Source organism: Manihot esculenta, chromosome 1, assembly GCF_001659605.2.
Source record: "Manihot esculenta cultivar AM560-2 chromosome 1, M.esculenta_v8, whole genome shotgun sequence".
NCBI classification, from domain to species: domain Eukaryota; kingdom Viridiplantae; phylum Streptophyta; class Magnoliopsida; order Malpighiales; family Euphorbiaceae; genus Manihot; species Manihot esculenta.
The window spans coordinates 2,176,435-2,199,811 of NC_035161.2; the positions used below are offsets into that span (position 1 = coordinate 2,176,435).

The 23,377-nt window shown below is 34.8% G+C and overlaps 3 protein-coding genes and 1 pseudogene across 5 annotated transcripts; 1 reads left to right on the top strand and 3 right to left on the bottom strand.

Annotated features, from left to right (window-relative positions):
• The first annotated feature begins 2,835 nt into the window (after positions 1 to 2,835).
• LOC110623959 lies at positions 2,836 to 4,578 on the top strand (annotated as a pseudogene).
• A 482-nt stretch (positions 4,579 to 5,060) lies between these two features.
• LOC122721992 (putative gamma-glutamylcyclotransferase At3g02910) lies at positions 5,061 to 5,852 on the bottom strand. Its single transcript, XM_043951499.1, has one exon. It carries the CDS (start codon positions 5,706 to 5,708, stop codon positions 5,166 to 5,168), a length of 543 nt encoding a protein of 180 aa, XP_043807434.1. The 5' UTR covers positions 5,709 to 5,852; the 3' UTR covers positions 5,061 to 5,165.
• A 71-nt stretch (positions 5,853 to 5,923) lies between these two features.
• On the bottom strand, positions 5,924 to 22,783 carry LOC110616904 (heavy metal-associated isoprenylated plant protein 41). Of its 3 annotated transcripts, XM_043951432.1 has the most exons (4): positions 22,527 to 22,783; positions 21,117 to 21,315; positions 20,425 to 20,850; positions 5,924 to 6,602 (listed from the first exon to the last, which is right to left on the bottom strand). In XM_043951432.1, the coding sequence occupies exons 1-4, from the start codon at positions 22,696 to 22,698 to the stop codon at positions 6,140 to 6,142; spliced, it is 1,260 nt and encodes a 419-aa protein (XP_043807367.1). In that variant the 5' UTR covers positions 22,699 to 22,783; the 3' UTR covers positions 5,924 to 6,139. The 3 variants fall into 3 exon arrangements, with proteins under 3 accessions (XP_043807367.1, XP_021615120.2, XP_043807344.1); XM_021759428.2 differs by lacking the exons at positions 20,425 to 20,850; positions 21,117 to 21,315; positions 22,527 to 22,783 and adding exons at positions 7,260 to 7,458; positions 8,656 to 8,894 and having other exon boundaries at positions 5,924 to 6,992; XM_043951409.1 differs by lacking the exon at positions 5,924 to 6,602 and having other exon boundaries at positions 19,819 to 20,850.
• LOC122721998 (putative gamma-glutamylcyclotransferase At3g02910) lies at positions 18,607 to 19,395 on the bottom strand. The gene has a single exon (XM_043951518.1). It carries the CDS (start codon positions 19,252 to 19,254, stop codon positions 18,712 to 18,714), a length of 543 nt encoding a protein of 180 aa, XP_043807453.1. The 5' UTR covers positions 19,255 to 19,395; the 3' UTR covers positions 18,607 to 18,711.
• Positions 22,784 to 23,377: the final 594 nt, after the last annotated feature.

Genomic DNA, 23,377 nt, shown 5'->3' on the forward strand with positions numbered 1-23,377 from the left:
TTTTATAAGAAAGAAGGATTTTTATCTTATTTTATTGTATATCCTACCGGATATCTAAATTTAAGAGTAAAAAATATGAGAGCCGAATCTGAAATAACCCACAAAACTTATGCCTTCGCTGCTTGACTGATAGGTAGCAGGCGACTGGTCATCTTTACATATTGTAACATATATATATGTCCCTTCTACTGTAAATAGGGGTTTGCATGCAGCTAAAGGGGACTCATTTTCACAAGTGAAACCTCCTTCCTTCATTTATGAATTGAATATGCTCTTTTTAAATCTTTTGACTCTCTTTAAATTCAAATTTCTTATACCCTTACTCTTACTTTAATCAGGATCTTGTGTCAAAAAGTATGGATCATTAGTTATTATTTTTTATCTCTCTAAATTAATGAATTATGATATAGTTAGGGTCAACATTCAGTCGGTTTAATTTAAAATCAAACCGAACTTAATAAATTAAAAATTAAAATTTTAGTATTTATGAAAATCGAATCAAATTGATTTTGATTGGAAATCAATTTGAATTGAACCGATTTAATTCGATTTAATTTGATCGGTTGAACTTTTTCATAGATTTTTTTATAAAAAAATTTTCATCTTATTTTTAATATTGTAAAATTTAATCAAAAAATAATATACTATTGTCATTAATCAATTTGGTTTGGTTTTATCATCTTTTTTATTAAAATCAAACTGAACTAAAATAATTGAATTTTTTGAAAATAAAATCGAATCAAATTTAAAAAAAAATTAAATTAAATTTTAAAATTAATAAAATTAATTTCAATTTTTCTATTTGAATTGAATATTGCACCTGTACATAGAGTCATATGAAAGGCCTATGCCTTTTTTTTATAAATACAGTGGATGGCTTGTGTATAGGTGCTTCAGATGAGTATCATTGTGAATTCTTAGGTCTTGCTTGATTGGAGTAACTCAGATAGAGAATTTAAATTATTTCTGTTTAGTTTATATTTTTTATTAACTCTTAGGAAAATCAAGGGTTTTTCTTTTTTTAATGAAACGAGAAATAACTTATTTACCCTAATTTAGTTAAGCTTTTTGAAAAGTGACTTTTCAAAAAGTAATACAATTGAATCAGAGCCAAAGTAATACAATTGAATCAGAGTATTAGTTTAAAGAGCTCTTGGAATAGATTATATCGGCATCTTATTAAGAATCAGAGTGCACAAGAAATGTATGAATAGCTAGGGTAGAGAGAGATTTACTAGATATCACATCTTCAACATCATGCCTTCACCTAATGACCTAGTAAAATTTACACCTCTTTCTCTTCCTCATTGATGTTCCAGTTCCATAGCTTCAAAATTGAAAATCTTGTAGAATATTCTTATGTACAAGAAGGAGCTTAAATTTTTGGAGTTCAATGGCTCTTTTATATTCTTACGGGCTCCGTTTGGAAAATAATTCATTCACGTTATATAATTCCACTATTGTCCTTCTTTTCTTTGCCTCCCTAGTATGTGCATTAGTAACCAAATCAAATCAAGTATCTTATTTGATAAATTATAAATTCAAGATATACAAATATGAGTTTCAAGTTCAGCTTATCGAGGAGTTTTGTCATGCTGACTGGTTTTGCCCTGCTTTGGGCTTATCAGGGGAGCGGCTCCAGCCCCTAACCAGGGTGTGCAGGAATGATGATCCACACACAACGGCCCTTCGAACAACTCCCCACTCAATTTTCATGGCAACGTCTTCCCCAGCATGGTGCAGCACATCTCCAAGAATTATGGACATGACAATTCTCCTCCACTCAAACCATGCTCGCCCTCTTTGATCCCAACATCGTTTCTCCGAAGTAACTCCTCCACTCAAGCTACAAGCGCAACAAGCCAAAGGGGACGTTCCTATCCGGTCGGAACGCATGCTTCACATGCCTTGCCCCATCCTCTGAGGCATTCGAGGAACCCTATCCTCACTCACGCAGTTGCCCTGCAATACTTACTCTGGACACCACCTTCACTTAGTGAGTCCGATATAGCACCTCGGTATGCGCAGCATCGATCCTTACTCCCCTCCACCAAGGAAGCTCAATTCAACTACGCGCATTCACTCTGTTGGTTCCTACACCAAGAAAGACAACTACTCTTCTCCTCTATTCTTCTAGGATCTTCATTCGCTCTAATACCACGTACATCGATCCTTACTCCCCTCCACCAAGAAAGCTCAATTCAACTACGCGCATTCACTCTGTTGGTTCCTACACCAAGAAAGACAACTCCTCTTCTCCTCTATTCTTCTAGGATCTTCAGGCGGGATGGCAGTGCATGCCATGCGGAAGCCCACATTCGCTCTGATACCACGTATCACAGGACGCAATTGAGCACTGCGCCTATGCGGCACTTGGACAGGCCTCAACGAGGTTACAGCCCGCCAAGTTCAGCCTATCGAGGAGTTTTCCCGACCAGGGTGTACAGGAATGGTGATTCCACACACAACGGCCCTAGCAACTCCCCACCCAATCTTCACAGCAACATCTTCCCAGTATGATATAGCACATCCCCAAGAATTATGGACGTGACATAAGAATGGTTAAGAGATAGTGGCTGAGACCGGCAGCTGGTAGCTTCCAAAATTGGCCTTTGTTCAGTTTCGATATGGACTTGCAGCTTTTCCAACATTTGTAGGGAGCAAGTGGATGAGGGAGGCTGCATGGATTTACTTTTCCACAGAATTGGTTCCGTAGAGATAAACTGCAGAGAGATAGAGTGCCACTTGGCTAACATGGTGATCACTCATTTCTTTATCCGAGGATGATAATCTGTTGGGCTACTCTGCTGACACGTGTCAAACTAATGGTGCTTGGTAGGTTCTGTGTTTATAAAATTTTTATATAACCATTCTTCTTGGTTTGGCTTTGCATTTCGTCCACTCTATAGTCCTTATTTTTCTAATATCCTTCTCGTAAGATTTAGCCATGTCGGCCTTTGTTGGAAAATATGCTGGTAATCTTCGTCTATTTGACATTATTTGATTTTTCAATGATAGTTCAAAAATAAATTTAGATTAAATAATAAAATTTGACCATTTGAAGAAAATTTGGTCTTTTTGCCTATAAAAATTCATGATACAAACATTTCATTATATGCAACATTTAGTATTGATAGCCATATCAAACTTCTAAAAAAAGTGTATCTTCAGATGAGCTGATAAAGACTGCCAAGTACATTGCCACTCCAGGGAAGGGCATTTTGGCAGCAGATGAGAGCACAGGCACCATTGGCAAGCGTCTCGCAAGCATAAGCGTTGAGAATATTGAGTCCAATCGCCAAGCCCTCCGCGAGCTCCTCTTTACTTCCCCTAATGCTCTCTCCCACCTCTCGGGTGTCATCCTCTTCGAAGAAACTCTCTACCAGAAAACCTCAGATGGGAAACCATTCGTTGATGTTCTCCAAGAAAACAACGTCGTTCCAGGGATCAAAGTTGACAAGGGCACTGTTGAATTAGCAGGCACTAATGGTGAAACTACAACCCAAGGCTTTGACTCATTGGGTGCTCGTTGCCAACAGTATTATAAAGCAGGTGCTAGATTTGCAAAATGGCGAGCAGTACTGAAGATTGGTCCAACTGAGCCATCTGAATTGGCAATCCAACAGAATGCACAATTGCACAGGGCTTGGCTCGTTATGCTATCATTTGTCAGGAGAATGGGCTTGTGCCCATTGTCGAACCAGAGGTCTTGACTGATGGTTCTCATGACATCAAGAAGTGTGCTTATGTGACTGAGATTGTTCTTGCTGCAGTTTATAAGGCACTCAATGACCAGCATGTTCTTCTTGAAGGCACACTCCTTAAACCCAACATGGTTACTCCTGGCTCAGATAGCCCTAAGGTAAAAGCTGACAAATTCATCAATTCACTGTAATTTTACAAGATTGCAATAAATTTCTTTTTTAACAAAAGAATTTAATTTTTTTAATTTAAAAAAGTTGATATTTTTCTTTTGAGAAAGCTCAAAAATCCTCGCATCAAATTAGCAGCTCTGAATTTTATTTTCTTTATTTGTTTATTTATTTTGCCAGTAAACTTTATCCTTGCATTAAAGTGTAGGTAGCAGCAGAGGTGATAGCTGAGTACACAGTGACTGCACTACGCCGAACTGTTCCGCCGGCAGTTCCAGGCATTGTATTCTTGTCCGGTGGACAAAGTGAGGAGGAGGCAACGTTGAACCTGAATGCAATGAATAAGCTTGCAGTATTAAAGCCATGGACACTATCCTTCTCCTTTGGGAGAGCTTTGCAACAAAGCACACTAAAAATATGGGCTGGAAAGAAGGAGAACGTTGAGAAAGCTCAAGAAGCATTCTTGGCAAGATGCAGAGCCAATTCTGAGGCAACCCTTGGCAAGTATACTGGAGGAGGTGCCGGTGGGTTGGCTTCTGAAAGCTTGTTTGTTAAGGGCTACAAGTATTAGCTATTGAGGTCTCTCTCTCACTGTACTTATAAAATTTGCAATCTCTATCTCTCTCTCTATGCTAATTGCTTTTTTTTGGTAAAACCCTTTGCACATCCATTATTCAAATCAATGAAAGCATTTTTTTTTTGAATTTATAAATTTAAATTAAAAGATTAAATTTAGAATTTTTTGGCCCAGGAGCAAGTTTGAACTTTTAGATATTCACAAATGTGTTTGATATGCAAGTACTAGCATCTGCAGCAAAAAAAAAAAAAAAATGTGTAAATTACTTGAGCTTTACATTTGGCATAGTGTGTTAGAGAACAGATGGAGACTCAAACCTGAAACCTGCGCAGCAGATGCTAAAAAGCAATGAGGAATTGAGTGCTAATGCTGAATGCGGTGAATCTGTATCATCTCAAAGATTGAAGAGCTTGATGAGGGTAATGTGATGAAGATGCAACTGAGTCACTACCGCCTAGCGAACCTTGTGTGCTTCAGTTCTTACAATTCCTCAATAAGCATCCTTGTTTACTGTAAATTAATCATCACACCATCTTCTTGAAACTCAATGTTGAAGTCTATCAAAACTATGAAACTTTGCAATAAATACAGAGAAGTGCCCATGAACTATCTAATAGAATCATCATGAAAGGAATCAAATTTGAAATCTAAATTAATGGATCAGATCAAACAAATTCATGCTCTTATTCTAATTCAAATAATTCAATTCCCATTTTCTAAGATTTGGACAAAAGCATTTCTATACTGTCAAGAAAGCTAACATCCTTATCTCTATCTTCCTTTTTCACATATTCTTTAGCATTGTTTTGGCTGTACTCACTTAACCCAATTCTTCCTCTCTTCTCCCAGAGCCTCTCGCCGAAACTCCTATGCGCATAATACGCTTCTGCCTCCGATAAAACGATGTCGCTTCCTTCTCCTTTGTTTTCTGTTTTTGTTACCTGAATCGGGAGCCTCTCGTAGTGTCCGTTACTCGTTCCCTCAAACTCATCGAGTCTGGCCAATCCCCTAGTCGACACGCAGTAGAGCTCGCCATTAACATGGTGACCGGCGCCAGGAAGCTTAATTAGGAAGGGGATGCCGTGAGGACCAATAACGAGAGGATGTGATTGGTGGGTGATGCAAGTGCCAATATAAGCGGCGTCATTCTGGAGAATTAGATCTTGAATAAGAGTGTAATTGGGGAAATCCCGTTTGAGAGTTCCGTATGTGAAAACTATGGTTTCTTTGGTTTGCGTATCAGCCATTGCCATAGCCATAGTCAGAGAGAGAGAGAGAGAGAGAGAGAGAGAGAGAGAGAGAGAATTGAACTCCAAGAAGATATTGCTCAGATTTCTTTAAGCAATCCATGGCTGGAAAATGGGAGCAAATATGGTGGCCTATAATTGAAGGGGAAAATTACTTTCAAGTCCCTATATTTTTATGACATTAATTAATCAATTCTTATAATTCATAGAATATACTAACAATAGACTGAAAATAAATAAAATTTACATCTATTAATAGCTATAATAATTCCATATATCGGCTGATACCAATGCAGACTAGTTTGAGTTGAGGAACTAATAACAAAGCTGAAATTGGTTCTACCTCTACCAAAATACGTACAAGTTAGTTTGCATTCCCAACCAACAAAAAAATCAAAATAAACTCAAATCACCTTTGAGACCAAAAACTTGTGAAATTGCTTTCATCCATGCTTACCATAAAGCAAAACTAAACTTTTTAGCTCTGCTGACCTGCCATTCATCGACTCACCATTGAAGGTTCTTCTTGGAATGCCTAAGACAGACCTTTCGAAGTCGGATGTCCATGTTTCAACTGAACGGTGACCATACAACATCCACTGTCTCCCTGTCTCTTCCAAGGGTCTTCCTTGGGCGCTTACGACGGACCTTCCAATGTCAACCATCCATTTTGAAATCTGACCATACATCACTTGTCTCCATGTTTCTTCGGAGGAGTAATTTAGGTTGATACTTGTCTGAGGATCCATATGACAATATGAAGTAGGCTGATGATGCTGCATTTTGTTTGAAGTACCCTGAAATGGATGAGATCTAATAATAGCTCTCTCATTTCTAGCTGAAGCATGATTGAAGTGACTATGCAAGATATTAGCGCTTGTGGCTCTGAAAGCTAGAGGTGACTGCCTATGTTCTACACTGTCATCCATCTGCCAATATTGTGTTAAATTATCCTGATATAGCATAGGCCTTTCTTGAGCAAAGTTCGAGTAACTCGGTACTTTGAGATTCTTCTTAAGAGCAGGGGCGAACCTAAATTTGAAGGTACTGCACTCTCTCAGAGGGAAGGGCTCGTCACATCTAATACTGTCACCTCTTTTGTTGTTATAACCTGGATAGTCTTCCAGCTTGAAACTGACACATTCAATCAATGATAAAGAACATCTCCAAGCAAGTTCCTCAATGTTCCAATGGCTAAATGGGGCTGATGTTTTGTGGGTTATATGGATTTCGCCATACCCTCGTAGCATACCGCTTGCATTCTTGAAAAATCCGAGCACAAGTCTCTTATGCTTCCTACAACATAATAGTAGGAGGACAGGTAACTGTAACTGTAACAAGCACGAGTCTCTCTGATGTTTTGCTGTAGTTAAATTTTTTTTCCCAAAAAGGACTAAGCTATCATGTTTAAAATACTAATTCATGCAAGTATTAAACCTGGAACAGCTTAAAAACTGAAGTAAAGCTATCTTGGGTTTGCTCTAGAAGAATGGAAAGCCTTTTTTTTTTAAATATAAAAAAGTGAGTATTCCATAATAAAATAAGCACGGTGAAAGAGCTTACTCAATCAGGAGAATATCATCTTCCTTTCCATGAAAACCAGCATGAGGAAAGTTGAAGACAATACGATCAAACCTCTTCATCTTCAAATCTGAGTGTAGTCTCATCTTGGTTGCATCCACACCATGTAATGTAGATGCTCCTAACTTCACAAGATTTTCCAGATTTGATTTTGCATTCTTGTAACTCTTAACCAGAATATCTAATTGATCAAAAAATAGTGTTTGCGTAAGAAAAAGAAGCAAAAAGGAAAACAAAAAAAAAAAAAAAAGAGAACAAGAACAATGATTAAAGAAGTCACAAACTTGAATGCTAAAGCAATAAAATATACCCAGCTAAGTGCTGCAAGACATACTGAAGCCATTAGTCTCAAAACCCAATCTTCAATGGAAGTTCAAAAAAGATATATGTATATATAAAAAAAAAAACTAATACAGATGTTAGGCATAATTCATGAAGACAGGATTCATCAAACTTCAATTCAGTCAACCAAACAAAGATGTCCATGGAAAGCTATACAGCTTATCACAATTATTCAAAACAAGCTCATGCAATCAAATAGGTAAGATCAAAAGGAGAGAATTTTTGGGAATTCATCAACCTGAATATGAAAGGTTGCATCTCAACCTCAAATTCATGTGGAATTCATCAACAATGTAGGGCGGACCCACAAACATACATCCTTTTGTTTTAAATTTTTTTACCATGCCCCAACTAGGAAACAGAGACGAGATCTAACTTGATCCCGAAATGCCTTTTAAGCCACCCACATAAATCTATATAAAGCTGTATGTTCACTAACTATTTTTTAATACTGAACAAATCATTATTCTTTAAAGATTTAGGAGGAATGAAAAAATTATGGGATTTGAGGGGGAAAAAAAGAAAGAAAAAGACAAGATTGCCACTTGACATTTATTCTAGTTGAAGGAACCACCCACACACTTAAAAATGAGAGAAGGGGACTCGAGCTTTGAGTCCCTTGCCAAGTGAAGGAACTTGCCTCAATCTGACAGGTTTTAGCCCTGATGGAACAAGGGAATTTTCTAAAGAAAACGACATTTCCTTGCAATAAATTAGGATTATTATGAAAGTAAGAACACAAATCAAAATCAAAATGGTCCAAAGTTGCAGGGCATCCATAGTTACAAATAAATAATAATATTATTCACCTAAACCCTAAATCCCATTTGCCACAGGAAAAAATTACAAGTTACTGTGAGTTCTTCTCATATTCTAATGGAAGAACTACCATTTCAATAAACCCTGAATCAAACAAGAAGAGAACTTTATTTTTCACCACCCATAAACAGAACCAAGTTCCAACGATCTTCTCATGCAATAGCGAACTCAATAGAAAAATAAATAGTTGTGTTTAGAAGTAGACATGCAAATTTACCATATGGATCGAGGGAGGTAGCAACAATGTTGGAAGCAGAGCCAAAAGCTCGAGCTAAACTTGAAGAAAAGGAGAAATCTCCTTCTCCAACTAACAAAATATGGTGATTTGATGAATAATGTTTAACCCAAATCTCTTTAGTTTCCTCTTCTTCAAATTTCATCATCATCATTTTCTCTTCCTCTTCTTCGCCAATGACTAGGGTCTTAATCTCTGCTATATATAAATACCTGCGGTTCGTGGCGTCCTTCCGTATGCAAAAGAAGTATTTTAAATTTTTTTGCTCAAAAAGAACCTGTATTATTCGATTATAATTAAACTAAACGTAAAATTCAATTATTTTAGTACTCAACTTATTTCTGTAATAAGCTTATTTAAATAAATTTGAATGATTTTATATTTTATTTTTTTAATTTTTATTTTTATTTTAAAAAGAAAATTTTAATTATTTTAATAAAAATATATTTAATTTAAATATCAATTAATAATTTATAAAAAATTTTAATTTATATTTATAAATTTAATTTAATAATAAATATATTTAAATAATTTTGAGAGGCAAGAAATTTTATTCTCTTAATTTTCAATTTTTATTTTTAAAAAAATTTTAATTTTTTATTTTAATTTTAATTATTTTTAATTTCATATCCGATATAATTAAAATAATCAAATTATGTATTAACTACTACCTTTAATTATAATTTTATTGATAAAACATTGTTTATAATTATTTTTTTATAATTTTATTAATTTTATAATCATTATTTTACTAAAATAAGTTATATTTATTAATTTTATAAATAAAAGATTATTATTATAATTTTCATTTATACAATTAATTAATTAATAATATAAAAAGTAATTTTTATTTTATTTCGATTAATTAGTTTATAACCACTAACTAATTAAATATTTAATTAATTTCAATTAAATTTATTTTTTTTTAATTTGAATTTGATTCGATTAATATTTTAAATACGCTAAAATTTTAATTCAATTGATTCCTTAATTTCTAGTTAGGTCTTATTTTCATGAATTTTTCTTTTGTAAGAAAAAAAATAAATGAATTCATTTTAAATCATACATATTTTTTAAATAAAGTATTTTTAAGTTAAAAAAAAATTCCATTCTAAAACAAAAAATAATAATTTGAGAAAAATCAATTAAATTGAATTTTATAACTTTATTTGTATTTTAAATAGGAAAATGAGTTTGCCTTAGAAAAAAAATATTTTGCAATTTTCCCTAACAGGTCAATATCCTTTTTGGCATACATGCAGTGAAATTTTTAATTTTTAAATAAAAGCAGGTGAAATGTGAGTTTATTTTTAATAAATTATTATTATTATAGATTTTTTTTTATTGATGTAACATAATAAAAATTTAATAATTTTTTATCAAGTACTAATTTAAAATTTAATAAATTAGAATCATAATTTTACTAAAAATTAATATTAATTGAATAAAATTAGTGTATTATAAATATATTAAATTTAACTATAATGTATAGGTCGCTATATGCATAAATAATTGTTAGCAATGAGCTCGTCAGCATTTATATTTTTTATATATGTATTTTTGAAAAATGCTATGCTATAATTTTTGAAAAAATAAATTATTAATATCAATATTACTGATTATACTAACTATATAACAATAAAAAAAATATATCAAAATTGAATTAATGGAGATATATGGTCTCGTGCATATTAATTGTAATTTTATGGTAAGTGACCGTGTTCGAGTTTTCTGTTTTTTTATATTAATTGTAATTTTATGGTAAGTGACCGTGTTCGAGTTTTCGTTTTTTTTTTATATAGCTGAATATCAACTTATCATATTCTCGCCACGTAGGTATATTTTGAGATAGATAACTAGAGTTGTGCAATCGGTCGGTTCGGTTTTGAACCGAACCAAACCGAAAAAATTAAAAACCAAAGTATAAAAATATTAAAAACTGAAAAAACCGATTATAAAAATATAACCAAATCGAACAGATAAAAATCGATTCGGTTCGATTCGATTCAAATTGAAATCTGTAATTTTTTTTAATTTTTTGCTTTTAATTTCAGTAGAATAATTTAATAAATATTTTACATAAATTTATCAATAAATATTATTTGAATACATAATAATAATACTTAAAAAATTCATAAAAATCCATATAAAATTTAAAAAATATATAAAATCAGTATTTCTATGTATAAAATCGGTTTTTCGGTTATTTAACACGTTTAAACCGAACCGAATAGAAAATCGAATAAATTGAAAAATACTAACCGAATCGAACCGAACATTCTGATTAACCGAACCATTAAACCGAAATTGATCGATTCGATTCGATTTTTCGGTTCAGACCGATTTATGCTCTCCCCTATAGACAACTCATAACACACTTTGAGTGACTCTTGTATAACATTACTCGCCATTTTCATTTATTTTCTATTTTGCATGATTTATTTTACAAGAAAATAATTTAAATAAATTATAATAAAATCATTCATGATTTTATTTTTTTTAAATAAAAATTTTATAAATTAAAAAAAATTCCTTCATTTCAAACAAAAATTTATTAAAAAATAAATGAATTGAATTGTATTTTATTTAAAGAAAAAGTGCAATTTTAAAATTATTGTGAAAAGGTTTATAATCTTTAATTTAAAAGAGTTGATGATTTTTTAATAGAAATTTTGATATTTCATTCATATGTATTAAAAAATACAACACAATTTTTTTAACAGAAAAATTTATTGAATAAAAAAGTATAAAATTTTTTAAATTTTCATATTTATATTTTAAGTTTAAAATATTAGACAATAAAATTAATTTTTTTATATTTTCTTCAATTTTACTTATTGATGATATGAGATCCAGAGAAATAGGGTTTTTACAATGTGCTCTGTAAAACTTAGAAAAAGCTTAAACATAGAGAGGAGTATTTCTCCTTTTATATATTTCTTTTTGTCTGCTAGTGACGTGCCAACAGAACGAGTATCATTAGACCACCTGTCCCTGCTACGCTGATACGGACGTACGAGGGAATCAGATCTCTGCCCCATGCGTAACGGCCTCTGATTCTCTCTGTGCGCGTGTAGGCGGGTCTACGAGGCGGATGGATGAATCCTACTTCGGGTTCCGGGCTGGGCCGGAGGATAGGAACAAAGCTAGGCCCAAATGGGATCGGCCCGAGGTGCAGTGAAGACGAGGCCGGCCTGGTGGAGAAAGCCAGATGAAGCCCGGTTGTGAGGCTGAGCGGACTCGACCCAGTTCGTGTGAGTGGCTTGAGGATTTCTAAGTAATGGGCTATTGTCATGGGCCTGGCCCTAGACTGAGGTGAGGTGAGCCCAGAGGTCATCAATTGCCCCTTTACCTTCTCGGCAGTTATTGCCCCAACTGTCGAGGGGGTAAACCCCTAGAATCATTATGACCGCGCCTGTTTGTATTCAGCTTGCCCTTTCATCTTATCGTGACTTGTAGCTTTAAATATTCTCTGTCTTTTTTTTCTATTTTTAGCTTTCCTCTGCTCTTTGTGCACACTGTTATCTTCACTTTCCTGCTTTTATCTTCCCGGTATGCTTTCTTTCCTTTCTGGTGGATAGCCTTTAAGGATTCTGATGCCGCTAGCCTAGGGTATAAAGTCGCCCTGTTTCACATTAAAAGCTCAGCCTCTGGCTATATATTACTAACATTTCCTTCTCATCCTTGGGATCCTTAACGGAACAGCGAGATCTCTCTTTTCGATCTTCCTTCCTCTTGTTCAACCGATCTCCTGAAAGATGCGGGTTTAGTTTTCTTTGTTGTGTGGAAGGGGTATGGTTTGCCCTTCCCTTGCTCTAGCTCGGGCTTCCATGCCGAGCTCTCGAGGTTCCGAATCTTCAAGGTTGTACATCAGTGTCAAGTCAGTCTCATCTGCTCTAATTGTTCGAACTCTCAGGTCCTCTCGGACTTTGAGATCAATCGAGGACTTCAGGTCGACAGGAACAAAGCCTGCCCCACCTCCTGATGATGCCTTTCCACATATGTTTCAGGATATTGAAAGTTTAACTTGTTCCATTGCTCTTCAGAATGCCTCGCTGGTTTTCCTGGGTGTGCACGAGTGTATCGTGCATCACACTTGGGCGTAGGTTTGCAACATTCACTTGCTCTCTTGCTCTTCAGAATGCCTACCTATGACGGAACAGTGAGGGATGCTTATGGGGATCGGCTTATTCAGTTCCCCTATAATAACGAGACAGAGCTTAGCCGGCCTGTGAAGCTCATCTTCCGAACTATGAGAATTCTTCTGAATCGAAGGTTAAGATGGTGGGATAGGTGTCAGTGATGTAAACATAGATGATGATGTATCCGGGCATGTAAATCCTTTAGGGATAGCTTTTTATCCTGTAATGTAGGTATTTGTAACATGCTGTAATGTATTTTTCTTTTAATGAAATTTTTGCCTTTCGTTCATACTCAAGTTGTTCTTTCCTTATCATGAGTGAAGTATTTAGACTGCGTGCTTCATAATTTTTCCTAGGGAATTCGCTGTATCATTTTTTCCTTCTCGCCTTCTAGCCAATCAGAACTAGAGTTGGTTTAGCCAACTTCGCTTTTGGTTTACTCTTTCCGAGCTGGACTAATCGCTTTTGGTTTACTCTTTCCGAGCTGGACTAATCGCTTTTGGTTTACTCTTTCCGAGCTGGACTAACCGCTTTTGGTTTACTCTTTCCGAGCTGGACTAACCGCTGTTGGTTTACTCTTTCCGAGCTGGACTAGCCGTACTCGCGAGCTCTGTTTTTAAACCGTGAGCTGAGCTCTTGACCTTCTTAGGTGATGAGCAGGTCTGGTCTTTATCGTGCTTCCATCTGCTTGCGTCTTTGAGCTTTTTATTTAGCTAATTTGTCCTGGCTGGACTAGTCGTACCCGCGAGCTCTGTTTTTAACCAGTGAGCTGAGCTCTTGACCTTTTTAGGTGATGAGCAGGTCTGGTCTTTATCACTGGGTGAGAGGTCCAAGTGGAGCCCGGTTTTAAGGTTTGGGCGAGTTGGGTTTGTTTTAGGCAGATAGCATGTGGGCTTTCGGGTGATGGGCTATTGCCGTGGGCCCAACCCTTGACAGGGGTGGCGAAGTCTAGCGGTCGTCAATTGCCCCTTTACCTTCTCGTCAGTTATTGTCCAACTGATGAGGGGGTAAACTTCGAGAGTAATTAATGACCGCGCCGCTCCAAGACAAAATTGTTCAGAGCGACACTTCGTCTCATTATTGCCTTTCATTTCGAATTCTCTCTGTCTCCTGAAGAAACTTGTTCTCGTCTGCTCTCTGTTTTCCTCCGACTTCTTCTACTTTCTCAACCTTATTGCGTTTCAGGTACGCTCTCTTATCCCTCCATGGAGAGTCCTAAACTTCCCGATGTTGCTAATCTCGAGTCACACATTACTCCTTCTTCCATAACTAAGTATATTTCTCGGAGGTATTTAGACACTCCGCTCTACCTTATTCGAGCTCTTCTCCGAAATGAAAGGATAGTTCTTCCCAACCCTTCTCCTCCTGGTTTGATAGATCCCCAAAGGGGTCATCGTATAGTTTTCTTCCTTAAGCAAAGGGACTTTGGTCTGACTTTCCCTTTTACCCCTTTCTTCATCGAGGTTTTCCAATACTTTGGGATAACCCCCCGGATGTTGTCCCCAAATTCGATTTTGTTCATGTGTTGTTTTGAATCTATCTGCTTGAGTTGGGGTTTTACACTCACGGCGTGTTTATTCGTCACCTTCTTCCGCCTCATTAGGGCGATGCAGAATTTTTACTATTTTCCCCCCCGTGGTGGATTGTCTCTTTTCACGGGCTACAAGGACTCAATAAAGGGATGGGTAGAGAATTTCCTTGTGGCGGAGCTGAGAAAAGAGACCGACTTATCGTGGGGAGTGGGGCTAGACTGGGAGGATGTCCCCCCGGGCATTAACGACCTGCCCCAACTAAGTCTCACCGAGCAGGTGGGGTATCTTCGACTGACTTCTATTGACAAGAAGTATGACATCGAGAAGTGTATGTTCGTGTCTAATCTTAGGGATATCCGGGACACGGGTATAGTGCCTTGCTTAGCAATTCTGCTTTTCCTCGTGAGTGATATTAGAAAGTATGCTAACTCTTTCTGGTTTTGTGCTTTTTGGCAGCTTCCAACGTTAAAATGGATGAGATCAAGCCCCCGAAGAACTTAGTTCTGTCACGGGAGAGTATGCACGCCGCCTTAGATGCTCTTCGGGCTGGACGCCGCGTGTCTGAGGTCGCTACAGAAGTGGCTCAGACTGTTTCTGCTAAGAAGGTTAGCCGGCCTCTTGTTAGAGCTTCTTCTAAGGCTCCTAAGCCGAGCTCCCACGGCGCCAGATCCTCTCGGCCATCCGGTCGCGGGAGGTCGACCTTTGCTTTGAGACCTGTTCAGGAGGCTAAGTCTGATCAGGGTTCTACAGAGAATGTGCTGGAAACTTCTCTGATTGTTGTGGAGCAAGCAGGGGGCGTTGAGCAAGCGAAGTCGGATCTTGCTCTCCCTTCTGAAGGGGTGTCAAGGGGGGAGCTTGAGTCCCCCGCTATTGAAGAGGAGGCTCCTGGGAGGGGAATGGAGGTCATCCTTGTGGAGGACGATGTCCCGGAGGCTCCTACCAGGGATGCCCCTGAAGAGGGGGGGTCTAACCGTGCCAAGGACGAGGATGTCATAGAGAAGGTAGGGGACAAACGTCCTGCCCCCCTCGAAATGCCAGCCCCAGCTCCAGCTCGGAAGAAGTCCAAAGCTTCCAAGGGATCAGCTCCAGCTCTCCCTCCTATTGGAAAGGAGAAAGAGGTCCCCGTGATACCACTGCTGTCCGCTCCTGACAACGACATTCTGAACGCAGAGGATATCACTCATCAATCCCCAGCGAGTGTGGTTGCTGAGATTGTCAAGGAACGGATGTTCGGTGGCGCCTTGGAGGCTTCGGATCCACGCTTGTTTGCTCTCACTGGTCTCTTAGCCAGCTCTACTAGGGAGCAAGCAGCGTTCCGTTCCCGACCCCGTGGGGAGCTCGGAGACACAATCAGGGAGATGCTTCTGATGGTAAGCTAGGCTACCTCCTTTGTTTTCATTCTAGTTTTCTTTGTTTTAACAGTTTTTCCTTTGTATTAACCCTACATCCTGAAGGGTAATGGTCATTTTTCCTTCGGAAAATATAAACGTATGGGTCTCTGGTCGCCACCGCTCCACCGGGGCACTAATTAGATGCCAATCTAATGCAAAAAATCCTAACTGTATAACCCCATAAAATCCAGTTCGTCGTAGGTAAGGTATTATTTGATCCGAAATGTCATCCAGATATAAAATTATTCCTGTCCTTCTGCAAGCAATTGCCCCAACTTCCATACTTCCTTGCCATATAGCATCAGACCGATGATTGGCTTGTGCATATAGCAAGGATGGATCGTTTGGACCTGGTAAAATATAATTACAGCGGTCACGGCGATTGCGTCTTTCCTCCATACCTAATTATGTAAAATTATATATAACATTCAAACACCAATTATTCACTAAATAACACTACTTAATTTAATAATACAATTATATACATATTTAAAAATATTATATCAAAAAATCAAAAAATAATTACTACTAATTCAAAGGTATTCTATCCAAATATCCCGAAAAATACTATATCCAATAATCACAACAAATATTATATTAAAAATCACAATAATTAACCTATCTAAAATCACAGCACATATTCAATCTAAAAATCACAACAAATATTTTATCTAAAAACAACAACAAATCTAACACCAAATTAAAAAAAAAATTAATAATATATTGATGTTATTATTTAAGAAATTATTTAATATTTTTTTAAATATTTTAATTTAATATTTTCAAAAAAATTAAAATTTATTAATTAATTTAATGAAATTTTATTAAATTTTTTAATTTAATAAATTAATAAAATTTAATATTAATATTTCAAAAATAAATAAATAAATAATTTTTAATTAATCTAAAAAATTTAAATACGGATGACATGTTTTGAAATCTTTAATTATTATATTTTTTATAAATTAATAAATTATATTAACTTTTTATTTATATTAATTTTGAAATATTACAATTTATTACATATTTACAAAATATTTATAAATACCTCAATTAATTAAAAACAAAATAAAAAACGATGACATATTCAAGAAAATTATATTATTTTTTTTTGAAGTCAAGAAAATTATATTATTATATTTTTTATAATTTATTATATTTCATTCAATTTTTATTTATATATTATTATAATAAAAAAATAACTTATAATTTTCAATTAATTAAAAAAACAGCGGATGACATGTTTAATAAAATTAAACATGTCAAAAATAAAATTTTTAAAAATTAATAAATTTTATTAACTTCTTATTCATAATTATTTTATACATTAAATTTAATTAGATTTTACAAAATATTTATAAATACTCGATTATATAATATATTTAATTCTAATAAATTTATATATTATTATAATTCAAAAAAAAATACAATTTTCAACTAATTAAAAAATAATAATAATCGGATGACATGTTTAAAATAAAATTAATTCTACACAATTTATATATTATTATAATACAAAATAAAATTTTAAAAAATTAATAAAAATTTCAACGGATTAAATATTTTACAAAATTAAATTATTTTATTTTTACAAAATTATTATATTTTATTATCATTTCAATTATAATTACATTTAAAAATATTAAATTTTATTAAATATTAAAAAATAATTTCAAAAAAATTAAACAAAATATATAATTAAAACAAATCAATTTATATATTATCATAATAAATATAATAATAAAATTATTAATAATAAATTTATAAATTATTATAATATTTAAATTTAAATTATTATATTTTTTAAAAAATAAAAATTTTTTAAATAAAGTTTTACAAGTTTCTCCACACATTCCTTTACAAAAATAAAAGGGTATTACTAATTTTTATTTTACTTTATTTCAATTTTAATTAATATTTTACAGATAATATTAATTAGTTAATTTTTAAATATTTTACAAATTTTTTAATAAAATTTTTAAAATTAAAAAAATTATATACAAAATTATATTAATAATTTTATTTAAACTAAAAAATATAAATATATTTAAATTTAAAGAAAAGTTTAACGAAAAATTTGGAGAGAGGAAGAAGAAAAGAGAAGAAAATGGTGGAGAGAAATCTGCAGAGGAAGAAGAGAAAATGAGAAGAAGGAAGAAGGTGATGCGGAAAAGGAGAGGAAGAGCTCGGGCTGTTTATTAAATGGTTCACGGACCTGTACAGGTCCGCATGGCTCTGCATGCATGCAGAGCCACGTGGCGTTAACAGAAAATTGTTCGCCACTTACACTTTTCTTCAGTCAAGCCTCATCAGGAAGTTTTCTGTACGTGTTCGCCACCTTGGATGGCGAACACGCCACGCAGGTGCCACGGGAGTAGATTACACTGCTCCCGTGGCACGGATGAGTCCCGAAAACTACTCCCGTGGCACGGATGAGCTTGTTCGGCACTCATAGTGCCAAACAAGCTCTCCAGAATGGAGTTCGACACCCATGGTGTCAAATAACCGTGTTTGGCTGTATAACTGCTGAACACAGTCCGTTGACACACAGGATTCGAAAATATTTTTGAAAATATTTTTTCATTTTTGCATTATTTGAAAAATTGCTCGGAATTGAGTGCTAATGCTGAATGCGGTGAATCTGTATCATCTCAAAGATTGAAGAGCTTGATGAGGGTAATGTGCTGAAGATGCAACTGAGTCACTACCGCCTAGTGAACCTTGTGTGCTTCAGTTCTTACAATTCCTCAATAAGCATCCTTGTTTACTGTAAATTAATCATCACACCATCTTCTTGAAACTCAATGTTGAAGTCTATCAAAAATATGAAACTTTTCAATAAATACAGAGAAGTGCCCATGAACTATCTAATAGAATCATCATGAAAGGAATCAAATTTGAAATCTAAATTAATGGATCAGATCAAACAAATTCATGCTCTTATTCTAATTCAAATAATTCAATTCCCATTTTCTAAGATTTGGACAAAAGCATTTCTATATTGTCAAGAAAGCTCACATCCTTATCTCTATCTTCCTTTTTCACATATTCTTTAGCATTGTTTTGGCTGTACTCACTTAACCCAATTCTTCCTCTCTTCTCCCAGAGCCTCTTGCCGAAACTCCTATGCGCATAATACGCTTCTGCCTCCAATAAAACGATGTCGCTTCCTTCTCCTTTGTTTTCTGTTTTTGTTACCTGAATCGGGAGCCTCTCGTAGTGTCCGTTACTCGTTCCCTCAAACTCATCGAGTCTGGCCAATCCCCTAGTCGACACGCAGTAGAGCTCGCCATTAACATGGTGACCGGCGCCAGGAAGCTTAATTAGGAAGGGGATGCCGTGAGGACCAATAACGAGAGGATGTGATTGGTGGGTGATGCAAGTGCCAATATAAGCGGCGGCATTCTGGAGAATTAGATCTTGAATAAGAGTGTAATTGGGGAAATCCCGTTTGAGAGTTCCGTATGTGAAAACTATGGTTTCTTTGGTTTGCGTATCAGCCATTGCCATAGCCATAGCCAGAGAGAGAGAGAGAGAGAGAGAGAGAGAATTGAACTTCAAGAAGATATTGCTCAGATTTCTTTAAGCAATCCATGGCTGGAAAATGGGAGCAAATATGGTGGCCTATAATTGAAGGGAAAATTACTTTCAAGTCCCTATATTTTTATGACATTAATTAATCAATTCTTATAATTCATAGATCTAATCAAAATATCTCTCGATTTAGTCCTTCAGTTAGTATTCCATTAATTTTATGTGAAAAGTCATAATTGCCCTTTTTAATGGATTGTAATTGTTCCACCTATGGAACACTCACCTCTAGCAATTTCTATGTTTAATGCAGATGGGTTGCAATACAATTTCTAAGTCCCTCTAAATTTTGTTTCCTCTCTAAATTTCGAACTCACTCCAAAGTATCCAGCAGTTGGTATCATCAATCAAATACCATTTAATATTTATCTACATGTTAAAATTTTTATGGTTTGCATTTGATGACGTGAAATCACCGGTTTACAATCTAATTGTTCATAGTTTACAAGATAAAGGGAAGTTTGGAGAGAGAATATACTAACAATAGACTGAAAATAAATAAAATTTACATCTATTAATAGCTATAATAATTCCATATATCGGCTGATACCAATGCAGACTAGTTTGAGTTGAGGAACTAATAACAAAGCTGAAATTGGTTCTACCTCTACCAAAATACGCTTTCATCCATGCTTACCATAAAGCAAAACTAAACTTTTTAGCTCTGCTGACCTGCCATTCATCGACTCACCATGGAAGGTTCTTCTTGGAATGCCTAAGACAGACCTTTCGAAGTCGGATGTCCATGTTTCAACTGAACGCTGACCATACAACATCCACTGTCTCCCTGTCTCTTCCAAGGGTCTTCCTTGGGCACTTACGACGGACCTTCCAATGTCAACCATCCATTTTCTTACTGAAATCTGACCATACATCACTTGTCTCCATGTTTCTTCAGAGGAGTAATTTAGGTTGACACTTGTCTGAGGATCCATATGACAATATGAAGTAGGCTGATGATGCTGCTGCATTTTGTTTGAAGTACCCTGAAATGGATGAGATCTAATAATAGCTCTCTCATTTCTAGCTGAAGCATGATTGAAGTGACTATGCAAGATATTAGCGCTTGTGGCTCTGAAAGCTAGAGGTGACTGCCTATGTTCTAAACTGTCATTCATACATGGTTGAAGATCATGTCCATGGCAGAATGAAGTCTGCCAATATTGTGTTAAATTATCCTGATATAGCATAGGCCTTTCTTGAGCAAAGTTCGAGTTACTCGGTGCTTTGAGATTCTTCTTAAGAGCAGGGGCGAACCTAAATTTGAAGGTACTGCACTCTCTCAGAGGGAAGGGCTCGTCACATCTAACACCGTCACCTCTTTTGTTTTTATAACCTGGATAGTCTTCCAGCTTGAAACTGACACATTCAATCAATGATAAAGAACATCTCCAAGCAAGTTCCTCAATGTTCCAATGGCTAAATGGGGCTGATGTTTTGTGGGTTATATGGATTTCGCCATACCCTCGTAGCAAACCGCTTGCATTGTTGAAAAATCCGAGCACGAGTCTCTTATGCTTCCTACAGCATAATAGTAGGAGGACAGGTAACTGTAACTGTAACAAGCACGAGTCTCTCTGATGTTTTGCTGTAGTTAAATTTTTTTCCCAAAAAGGACTAAGCTATCATGTTTAAAATACTAATTCATGCAAGTATTAAACCTGGAACAGCTTAAAAACTGAAGTAAAGCTATCTTGGGTTTGCTCTAGAAGAATGGAAAGCCTTTTTTTTTTAAATATAAAAAAGTGAGTATTCCATAATAAAATAAGCACGGTGAAAGAGCTTACTCAATCAGGCGAATATCATCTTCCTTTCCATGAAAACCAGCATGAGGAAAGTTGAAGACAATACGATCAAACCACTTCATCTTCAAATCTGAGTGTAGTCTCATCTTGATTGCATCCACACCATGTAATGTAGATGCTCCTAACTTCACAAGATTTTCCAGATTTGATTTTGCATTCTTGTAACTCTTAACCAGAATATCTAATTGATCAAAAAATAGTGTTTGCGTAAGAAAAAGAAGCAAAAAGGAAAACAAAAAAAAAAAAGAGAACAAGAACAATGATTAAAGAAGTCACAAACTTGAATGCTAAAGCAATAAAATATACCCAGCTAAGTGCTGCAAGACATACTGAAGCCATTAGTCTCAAAACCCAATCTTCAATGGAAGTTCAAAAAAGATATATATATATATATATATATAAAACTAATACAGATGTTAGGCATAATTCATGAAGACAGGATTCATCAAACTTCAATTCAGTCAACCAAACAAAGATGTCCATGGAAAGCTATACAGCTTATCACAATTATTCAAAACAAGCTCATGCAATCAAATAGGTAAGATCAAAAGGAGAGAATTTTTGGGAATTCATCAACCTGAATATGAAAGGTTGCATCTCAACCTCAAATTCATGTGGAATTCATCAACAATGTAGGGCGGACCCACCCACATACATCCTTTTGTTTTAAATTTTTTTACCATGCCCCAACTAGGCAACAGAGACGAGATCTAACTTGATCCCGAAATGCCTTTAACTGAGCAGGCTAAGCGTTTTAAGCCACCCACATAAATCTATATAAAGCTGTATGTTCACTAACTATTTTTTAATACTGAACAAATCATTATTCTTTAAAGATTTAGGAGGAATGAAAAAATTATGGGATTTGAGGGGAAAAAAATAAAGAAAAAGACAAGATTGCCACCTGACATTTATTCTAGTTGGTGGAACCACCCACACACTTAAAAATGAGAGCAGGGGACTCGAGTTTTGAGTCCCTTGCCAAGTGAAGGAACTTGCCTCAATCTGACAGGTTTTAGCCCTGATGGAACAAGGGAATTTTCTAAAGAAAACGACATTTCCTTGCAATAAATTAGGATTATTATGAAAGTAAGAACACAAATCAAAATCAAAATGGTCCAAAGTTGCAGGGCATCCATAGTTACAAATAAATAATAATATTATTCACCTAAACCCTAAATCCCATTTGCCACAGGAAAAAATTACAAGTTGCTGTGAGTTCTCATATTCTAATAGAAGAACTACCATTTCAATAAACCCTGAATCAAACAAGAAGAGAACTTTATTTTTCACCACCCATAAACAGAACCAAGTTCCAACGATCTTCTCATGCAATAGCGAACTCAATAGAAAAATAAATAGTTGTGTTTAGAAGTAGACATGCAAATTTACCATATGGATCGAGGGAGGTAGCAACAATGTTGGAAGCAGAGCCAAAAGCTCGAGCTAAACTTGAAGAAAAGGAGAAATCTCCTTCTCCAACTAACAAAATATGGTGATTTGATGAATAATGTTTAACCCAAATCTCTTCATTTTTCTCTTTTCCAAATTTCATCATCATCATTTTCTCTTCCTCTTCTTCGCCAATGACTAGGGTCTTAATCTCTGCTATATATAAATACCTGCGGTTCGTGGCGTCCTTTCGTATGCAAAAGAAGTATTTTAAATGTTTTTTGCTCGAAAAGAATTATAATTGAACTAAACGTAAAATTCAATTATTTTAGTACTCAACTTATTTCTGTAATAAGCTTATTTAAATAAATTTGAATGATTTTAGAATTTGTAATTCAATTTGAATTAAAATAATAATTATAATATTATGTTATTAGTAAATAACAAGTAGTTAGTAAATAGCAACAAGTTTTAAATATTGTAAAAAATGTTGATATAAAAATTATATCACGATACAAATTAAAATATAAATTTTAAAATAAAAATCAATTAAATCATATTATATTTTTTTAAATTTTATTTTTTAATTAATAAATATATTTTGTTTACTATATTAATATTTTTTAACGATATTAAAAAATTACTTTCATTTATTAACTGTACGATCTGATAGTACGCTTATTATTTTGATATAAAATAAACTATAAACTTTAAAATTAAAAATAGTAAAAATAATATTTTATTTTTACATATATACATAAAAAGTAACGCATTAATTAAATAAGCAATGCTTTAATAGAGAGAACGCAACATATTAATTAGTGAGAAACAAAGAAGGCAAGACATTAATT

Bases quoted from the DNA above. Each gene is read 5' to 3' on its own strand.
- LOC122721992 (XM_043951499.1), bottom strand. From the start codon at position 5,708: ATGGCTATGGCAATGGCTGATACGCAAACCAAAGAAACCATAGTTTTC.
- LOC122721998 (XM_043951518.1), bottom strand. From the start codon at position 19,254: ATGGCTATGGCAATGGCTGATACGCAAACCAAAGAAACCATAGTTTTC.
- LOC110616904 (XM_043951409.1), bottom strand. From the start codon at position 22,698: ATGATGATGATGAAATTTGGAAAAGAGAAAAATGAAGAGATTTGGGTT. The intron at 21,316-22,526 runs GTAAATTTGCAT...TTGATCAATTAG, and splicing joins TACCTCCCTCGATCCATATG to ATATTCTGGTTAAGAGTTAC. The intron at 20,851-21,116 runs GTAAGCTCTTTC...ATTATGCTGTAG, and splicing joins GATGATATTCGCCTGATTGA to GAAGCATAAGAGACTCGTGC.